Here is a 9,309-nt window from a genome sequence, read left to right on the forward strand (position 1 = left end):
CTGTTTTCCACAAAAATCAGTTCACGTTTTAAATGGGAGAGGTTTCGACCCCCTAAACCCACCTGTGACTACACCACTGTTAGTAGTGAGGACTCTGAATTAGCAATGGCTGCAAGAACATCGCACGACTGAACACCGGTATTACGATTCACACCAAACGACAAGAGGTGATTTCTAGTTGTTTGTTTTTTTAATGAGCGACTGCAGCTACTCAAAAAAACAGTAGTTTGTTGACCGACAACTAACTAGACTGGCAGTTTGTACAAATCTGCTCGGATGAATGCAAATAATAATTTATATTGCTCTGCCACCAGATATACGTAAATTTCTTCTTTCTAAACAGTGTGGTTCTTAACCTTAGTAACGTGGTGAACCGTTACACTAATCTGCAGCTGTTTAGGGACCAGAAACAAAAATCTACTGCATGACTAATTCATAAAATTACGAAAAGGAACCATCGTGTCATTGGGTCGAGACACAACAGCGTGATACGAATTGCTGAATTGCAAATGAGTTAAAAATTGTACGAGATAAATCTGCGTTTCGATTTGTAACCCAACCTGCCCTGCCTACACTTTCACACAAGTACCACCCGCGACAGTCACAATTTGATTACTGTTCGCACCTAATTCCCTGTCACAACCAACTGGCTCAGCCAAACTGGTTCGTTTGAACCCGTTTAAGAACCTCTGTTTTCAAAATTGCAGTTAGCTAGTTCCTGTCTGTCTACTAACGCCATTTCTGTGGTTATTAATCTTTATCTTGTACATTTATTTTTAATTTTGTATTACATGCAGCTAGTTTCATACCATGGATGAAATAAAAAAATTACCTGATATGTTGTATTGATCATGCTCTATTCCACATTCTATGCTGTCTATATTTTTGAATGTTCTGTTCCTATAGTGTGAAATAACAAAATCTATTCAAATTTGAGCCCTGTTACCTTGTAGCCTACATCTTTATGACAGTCTAGTCAGAAGAAAACTTCTCGCAAAGTCACCGCTGGTGAAGTATTTGAAGTTGGAGACATTGTGCGATGAGAATGGCGACCTCGCGTATCTGTATGAGCTCAAAGAGGGAGTGGCTGAGTTCAGTTTTGCGGCACATCTCGCTCAGAAAGTCGGTATTCCCAGAGAAATCGTCATCAGGGGAAGAGAGGTGTGATTGGATCAGATAGTGTGCAGTTAGTGCAGTGATTCTGAAACGGGGGGCGTGGAAGCATCTGAAGGGGGCGCAAAGCCGCAGTTAACTGAAAAATTTTTCACGCTTCGTGCGATTTACCTCCAGTTCACGGTTGTTGCTCTGTATATTATACGAACGTCATATTTGAGAATTCTCTGCCGTACAGCCATAACCTTCAATGCCATCAAACTATCCGTTGGGATTGCTAGTATTTTGATTGCTCTCGTCGATATTTTGTGATATCACGATAAGGGCGGCGCGAAATTCTTCGCTATCATAAAGGGGGAGCGTGTCTAAAAAAGTTTGAGAACCACTGAGTTAGTGGTTTTGAGCATGAGAGATTTCAATATACTTTGGAATATTGATCTGACCCTCAACCTTTGGTGTATTTCATTGACATTGTCTTGACCAGCATTTATGTGGCAATTTCTTTCACCCTGTAGCCTTTTTTGGTGTTTATAGCTCTTTTCCATAAATTAGCAGTGTCGGTATCGAGGATATACTGTGATATATTGTCGGTAATTTAAAGGATTAGTGTACCAGAGTAAAAGCGGTCTTTGTGAAGTTGTGCTCCGCCACTTTGGCACAAGCATACAATGTAGTCCTACATGCAGGCGTAGATCCTCCCTCCAGTGTTTGATTTTTAACATTGTGTCATCCAGATTGAGGCGAATTACAGGTATTAAGATTGAAATTGAGTGCCGATATTTATGTCTTACACACAGTTTAGCTCAGTTGCATAGTAGGGAAGCTGGGAAGCGTTTCTCGTTTAGTTTGTGGGTGGTTGAAGTAGGTTGCATCTATTGTCTGTGATCTGCTTGTATCATATATACAGTATCTAAAGCCAAAAGTACATGCTTTCTTGACATGTACAATTCAGATTATCAAGTACAAAGTATTTTATTGATTAATCAGCACAGGTCATCATCACAGATATATTGTGTAAATTCTTTTATTAAATCAACTTCTGATTTTTATCTTTATTTACACCAATTACACGGTTTTGTTTACCAACTACAACTTATCAACTTTATAATGCATATAACCTTTGGTGTATCAAAGAGAAAAGTACTTTTCGGGTAGATCTGCGTTGATTTTTATCAATAGAAATTGATAGGCAGTTAGCATCATGGCATCTATATCACAATTAACTCTCAAAAGTGCAGCTATTTATAGCAATATGACCAATTGACCATACTAGCTATGGATGAGCGTCTTGAAAATTCACAAGTTTGTTCCGATCAATCATTGAAGAGAAGCATTTAAATTGCTGTCTCAAGCTACTTACTATGACCTTTTTAACCTATGTTATCTGTTTCCTGATATAGTTTATACTTGCCTTGGGACTAGCGTTTTACTTTAACATTCGTTGTCATAGATGACGGAGTTACTGCGACGTAACGCGCCAGTACGAAGATACGACAGTCAGTCAACGGTGTCTCATATGAAAAAATGTGAGGCGCTCACTGAGAGGTTTTCGTCGTTGGATTTGGATGACGAAGCCAGCGTGCGGCACTTTAAAGAATTCGAGATCCAAAGAATCATGAAAGACCGCAAAGGTATACACTGTGTGTGGTTCTTAAAGGGGCGCTGCAACTAAAAGATTTTCCCAAGTCTTGCCATCAATGTCAGTCTTGCGTCATCAGTTCCTAACCCTATGCGAAATTTCTGGCAAAAGTCATGATAATTCGTGAGGAAAACGGCTGCAGCCTTTTTCACACTTCCAACTTTAATTTCAGAGCACATTATATATAGTTCAGGTAATTTTTGATGTCGATATAGTACTTTCAAGTTTTGATCAGCTCTGCTGATTTATTAAATGCTCACTCGAATAGATGGAGCATTTAAAGCTTGAGAGTTTGCTGTTAAAGTCCGCACTTCAACAAAACAATGTAGTTTACGAATTAAGTGTCCATGTGATTGTGGCTACGTGGGAAGAACGTCAAAGCGCTTGCGGGAACGCTTAAATCAGCATGTCCCTAGATTCATTAGAAGACGCTCGGTGAAAAGCTCACCCTTAACTCATCCGCTCAAGATTGATGCGGAACTATCAAGGGCCATAAATTCTGCAATTGGCAACCACTTGTTGGATAATCCCGCCCGTGCGAAAAATTATCTAGACGACAGATTTCTCGTATTCGGAAAGGGTCGCTCACACTTTCATTTGTGTGCCTTGGAGTCGACTTTTATCAAAATACACCAGCCAAGGCTGTGTCAACAAAAAGAGTTCGTGTATCATCTAAAAATAGTACATTGAACGCTCTCGTATTCGACGTTTCGCAAACATTCGGTTTCATTTCAATATGAATATACTATTCAATTGTATATTGAAGTTCTGTACCTCCAAGAAGCTGTTCAACTCTGTTTAATATGATATCGAATGTTTCGCATTTATAAAATACTAATTTTCCTCACTTTTAACAGTTGCTGGTCGCATTCTTAAGTACCAGTACCAATAGACGAAATCCCAATAGGGTGGTTACTTTACCTGTTCTTCTAAATTACAATGAAATGTCGGTCTTGGTCGTCTGAGTCTCGAGTCATATGACTTGGTTCGAGTCAAGTCGAGACATTTCCGTATTTTGAGAAAATGACTCGAGTCATTACAACCCTGCATTTATGAGTAAAATTGTGATATCAAATGGTGGGGTTACCTTATTATGAGATCCGGAAAAGTGGACAATTTTTACAAATTTCAATATTTGTAATATCGGAATAGGGACTACAGAAAATACTGTACGTGTACAGTACCATCGCTTGGCTGTCAAAGCTATAAAGGTAGGGTTACCATACCATATTATTAGATCATAAAAGTCGGTTTTCCGAAATTGAAAACAGCTAATTTTAGTATAGACCGGAAATCTCGTTGTGTTGACTAAACAAAAAGGTCATCACTAGGGCCATTTAAAGTCATTAAAGTCATATTTTTTTCCATGCATCAGTAAGTCGTGAAATCAATTTTAACGCGAAAACCATGGCCCTATGGGGTATATTAAGAAAGTTATAAAGTCATATAAAGTCATATCTTCCTGGTTAGGTCATATTTGAGTTATAAAGTCATATTGTTGTATACTTTAAATAAAAAGTGCCAATTTAATCGGTGAAGCAATTAAGCACCAAGAAAGTAAGGCAATTTCTGATTGAACGAAGGCAAGCTGTCAGGTTAGCCTACATAACATTACATTCACAGACCTATGAGGTCACGCATTGCATTATGAGGTCACACATTGGGTTGTGTTGCTATTATATCGACTTTTCCATTAGATTGCTACACAATCTGTTTTACTTCTGTGCACTAGAGTAGGACGTCATTTGAAGTTCAGTCAGTGGGTAGGCAGGCTACAAAGCTCTATTTTGGTCTACTTACATATAAATGCATTTGGATTTGAATAAAATAGTATTTACGGTGGGCACCACGATAATAAATAATTGAAGAATCCATCACCGAAATATGCCTCCACTACAACAATATTTCAAACTTGATACTGGAAATGGAAAGTTGTACGTACACCATCAGAGAGGCTAATGCTGATCTAAACGCCCTTGATTTCAGAAAAGATCCGCTTGAGCTCAAAATTACATTAAGAAGTGAGTGGACGAAAACGATGTGAAACAAATTATGGAGCTACAAAAACAAGACATTTCACCAGCGCTGTATGCAAAACTGCAGAAGTGTCAACCCACATCAGCGTCTGTGGAGCGCTCATTTTCTTTACTAAAGTCATTTTTACGTCCAAATTGTCACTTTAAGGACTCCAACATTCCACACAACATGAAACTGTACTACAACAGTGGTTTAAAATAAAAATGGATGCGTATTACTGTTATGTTGTGTATGTGTTACTCGTCAGTTCCATGAGTGACGTTGGTTACATGTAAAATACACTATTTTCACATAAAGTCATATAAAGTCATATTTTCCACAAAATAAAGTCATATAATTGATTTTTTAAGGTCATATAAAAATGGTCCTAGTCATCACTTTTACTCGACTCCCGAAGGACCTGCTCGGACGTCTGTATCCGCGTCATTTATGTCGATTTTCAGTTGACAGTTGAATTTCCAAAATAAGGACATTTTCGATTTCTGAATAAGAAGGACAACCCTGTATAAAGGAGGACGGATGGTGTCTCAATCAAATGGGCGAAATAGCTGCTGTGTGACGGCAACTAAATACTGTAATTTCTAAAATGAACATCGTGGAGCGACTATTCAAAGTATGCGACATCTTAACCAAATCTACTTTTCTGATCTTCATTTTGACACTTGAAGTAGTGTTGACATATCTTAGAATCCGCTACTTCTACTTGAGTAGCCTACCGACAATGACAACTTCGACTACCTATGTTTAAATTTTGCGTGAGTCAGACTGCAGTAAGGGAAAGGTAAGGTTAGGAACCACTAGTCTATTGCAGCGAATGCATTCCAATTTCCAGTGTGCTTCGCGCGAGATATCTAGCACATATCAGTAAGCAGTCACACATTTCATCACTCCGACCCATCTGCGTCAATCGTCTGCTGTATTCGCGATATCAACAATCATCTCATTGATAACTTTGCCCCAAGACATTCGGCAACACACTGATACGATCTGCGAAGCACTGGTCTCGTTACGTTATCTCGGTTTTGACGCGTTGTGGCTTATCTTCAGGCGAGCGGAAGAGACATAACCTGACAGGTTTGTCGACAACGCGCAGCGATCTCTCTTCCGACGACCGCACATTGTCCGATGAATGCGAGGAAGCTATTCCGCCCCCGAAAAGACGGAATTAGTGGTCGCGTGATTTAAGATTGATGCTTCTCGTGTCTCTTTGTTGCATTGATGTTTGTCATTTGACACAAGCACGTCAATACATTCATTTGTTTTAACTGATAGTGCTTATGTTTGATTTTGATTCGATCTCGAACTTGAAAAGAAATTTGTTTTACACAGTGACATGTGGGGAGGCTCATCGTTGGTGAGGAACTAAGAGTTAGATTTACAACGTTTCAACCCAAAATGGTAGCTGATTCAGTTGGCGACTTGTCTGTTTTGACGTTAGCACTCTTCGCAAGCATGCCACGTAAGAAGCCACTATATACGTATCCACATTATTGGGTAGGTTTGGATGGAAAATGCTTAACAGCTACAGCAGGTATGGCATGTATCTGCTACTATTATCCGTCGCAACTACAACGTTCATAATATATCATCGGTTTGCGAATTCGATAGCGCATTGAATCGGATTTTCAGTCAACAGTCACAAAGGCAGATTGATTTGTGCCACACCTGGTTAATGTTTCTCAATTATATTCATAAAATTTCATCACTTCAAAACATCACAAGACTGCAATACAATGAATGATCGGAAGATGCCGAAACGACTAGGAGTAGTCTTAAGATCAGACACCCACCTGGGCCTAGGCGATGTAAAGAGGAGGCATGCACACTGCACACACATTAGTATTCATTCAGCAAAAATTGCTTGTATTTCGACTTGAATGTGGACATGCTCGGCGACTATCGGACAGCCGGCGAGATACTGTTCCACTCTTCAGGTCCGGCATATTTGATAGAGCGATGATCTTCAAAGCCAAATTTCACATTCCTCGGTGGTTTCGAAGGATTCTGGTGCTGTGACATTATCAATACTTCGATTTTCAGAATCAGTGCGACAATAGAATTCGATTAAAATCAGTCATAACCAATGTTCCCTGTAAGCGGCTGTCCTGCGCGAAAGCATAAGTAGGCCGCACGCAAACCACAACCGTGACGGCACACACGGGCACAGGCAATCTGCGAGGCACGTGTTCTCAGAACCCGCATATTCAGGTCGGCGCGCTCGCGCTTCAGTCGTAAGATAGACAATTGGCTTCATTTATTCTTTTTATTTCTTATTGAACCGCGGTATGATTTGAAACTGGTAAATCTACAAGTTTCTGACCACTAATTACTACTATTTGGCTGTTCTGTGCTATTAAAGAAAGCTCCTTGGATCTGCGTGTGTGATCAGGATTGCAAGAGTATACTCAGAGCGGTCATTAGTCAGTGACTAGTGCGTACAACGGGAACTGTAGCTGTAGCGTCGACTCCAATCAAGCACTATACCAGCGTGTCTTGCAACAAGTCGTTGCAGCGACCGCTACATTCCCTCTAATTTTTGACGCGTCTGCGCACACTCACCAACTCAATGCGCAGATCCTTCTGGGACAACAGTGTCAGTCATCACTTCGAATTTTTTTGTGCGCAACTCAGATTTTCTGTGCGCAGAGACCGTGTCAGCACTGCGCACGTGCGCAGCTTAGAGGGAACATTGGTCATAACTTCTGAGCTGTTTATGATGGATTGCGCTACCGCAGGAGAGGTTTCGCCCGTCTAGTGCGTCATTTCTCCTTACAAGCAAATTTTTAAAACTAAATATGCAAATTCAGAGATTTGGGATTTAGAAATGTTCAAAATTTATTCATTTATGGGCATCAGAGTTGGATCAATTACAATATTTTAATTCAATTACAATTACAATTACTTCCTTGCATGTTTCAATTACATTACAATTACAATTACTCAATGCTAAAAATATCAAATTACAATTACAATTACTGTTAAATATGTAAATAATTACAATTACAATTACTTTTAAACTGGTAATTGATTCAGTGAAGAGGTGTTCTTTGACAACCGTAGCGACGTAATTAGCAACAATCTCAAGCTATTCATGTTTCATTCCTGATATGTAGAATACCCTTTAATTAAAAAAAAAACTCGAACGTATTCGAACTATTCCTAATCATGAGTACTGAAAACTACAGGCACGGAAAAATGTTTCAAGCGACTGTTAAGAACCAAAGGTTTGAGCGACTAACAGCGAATAGGCTACAGGACAGTCAATGAAATGTAATCAAACGATTAGGCTACGCAGAGCTGAGTCAGGATAATGACATGTAATTGGTGGCGTAAGCGATAAGGATGATACCGATAAGATGTGTAAAATTAAAATAAATGCAAAAGAAAAGAATCTCCTGATAACTAAGAATTACAATATTTTGGTTCGCATTTACATTTTCACTTGCTCGGAAACTGTTAGATTGCATTTGATGAACATTGGGGTGCGAAAAGTAACTCTGGCCAAGATTGGAGGTAAGATTGGGATAACATCTCTCCATATGAGTGATCAAGTTTGATGAAGCCTTGGTTGGAAACTTGATTTTTTTTGCTATTGTTGCAACAAGCCTCGGTACTGGTCGGAGATTAAAAACAAACTTTGACCGTGGTGTAGGAATTAGTTCAGCACAGGTTTCAGAAGAGTTTATTTGCTGTTCATCCATTTTTGAAATATTAAGATTTAGTTTAGCCCACATGGTTCTCTAACTTTTTTAGACACGCCCCCCTTTATGACAGTGAATATTTCGTGCCCCTCTTATCGTCATAGCACACAATGAAACCAGAAAGTTAGCAATCCTTACATATAGTTTGATGGTATGGAAGGTTATGACTGTTGATGAAAGAATTCTCCAATACGAAATTCAGACTATACATCGAGCAATAACCATGAAACGGAGGTGAATCGGGCCAAGCGCGGAAAAGATTTCAGTTCACTGGAGCGTCGCGCCCCGTTCAGATGCTTTCACGCCGCCCAAGGGGGCACGCCCCCAGTTTGAGAACCACTGGTTTAGCCTATATTGTAATTTACAACGTTTTCTGTTGCTACTGAAGTATGGGAAACAGTTTAGCGTGACTGAATTATCTAGTTATAACGCAGCACGCATAGAATACCGATGTAAAGAGGCTAATTATTACATGTGGTGACTGTTTACTAAGGCCTTAAGGCCCCTCGTCGTCATCCTGGTTCCTACCGGATTTTTACTGGTGCGACGAATAAATGAGTGATTTAAATATTATTATATGTTGTGATTGTCAGGTTTCCATGAAAATGTAATTGAGATTGTAATTGAGCAACATTTTTATCAAATTAAAATTACAATTACACAAAATAGAAATGCTTCAATTACAATTACATGAAAAATGTAATTAATTACATTCAGCTCAATTACAAATTACAATTGATCCAACTCTGATGGGCATGGGCAATTTTGGCATCGATAGAAAATACCGTTATTTGGCATTAATCATTGAAGGTTTTCACA

The 9,309-nt window shown here is 39.3% G+C and overlaps 2 protein-coding genes across 4 annotated transcripts in view; one reads left to right on the forward strand and one right to left on the reverse strand.

The window, feature by feature from the left end:
* The window catches only part of LOC145438045 (mutS protein homolog 5-like), a 28,781-nt gene extending 22,721 nt beyond the window's left edge, over window positions 1–6,060 (forward strand). For 2 of the 3 annotated variants that reach the window (XM_080315411.1, XM_080315412.1), the window contains 3 exons: window positions 972–1,161; window positions 2,564–2,744; window positions 5,837–6,060. In XM_080315411.1, coding sequence (XP_080171537.1) covers window positions 972–1,161; window positions 2,564–2,744; window positions 5,837–5,958 — 493 coding nt within the window. In that variant the 3' untranslated portion in view covers window positions 5,959–6,060. Of the gene's footprint in view, window positions 1–971; window positions 1,162–2,563; window positions 2,745–5,836 lie in introns of those variants that run through there. The other variant, XM_080315413.1, reaches the window with a different exon arrangement.
* LOC145438089 (uncharacterized) overlaps window positions 1–7,314 on the reverse strand; it is a 93,860-nt gene extending 86,546 nt beyond the window's left edge. Inside the window, exon 1 of the mRNA XM_080315486.1 lies at window positions 7,069–7,314. The gene's annotated coding sequence lies outside the window, so the exon portion shown is untranslated. The remainder of the gene's footprint in view (window positions 1–7,068) is intronic.
* Between the last annotated feature and the right edge of the window lie 1,995 nt (window positions 7,315–9,309).

This window comes from Botryllus schlosseri, chromosome 4, assembly GCF_051294905.1.
Source record: "Botryllus schlosseri isolate E-star chromosome 4, Bs_hap1, whole genome shotgun sequence".
In the NCBI taxonomy this organism is placed as follows: Eukaryota; Metazoa; Chordata; class Ascidiacea; order Stolidobranchia; family Styelidae; genus Botryllus; species Botryllus schlosseri.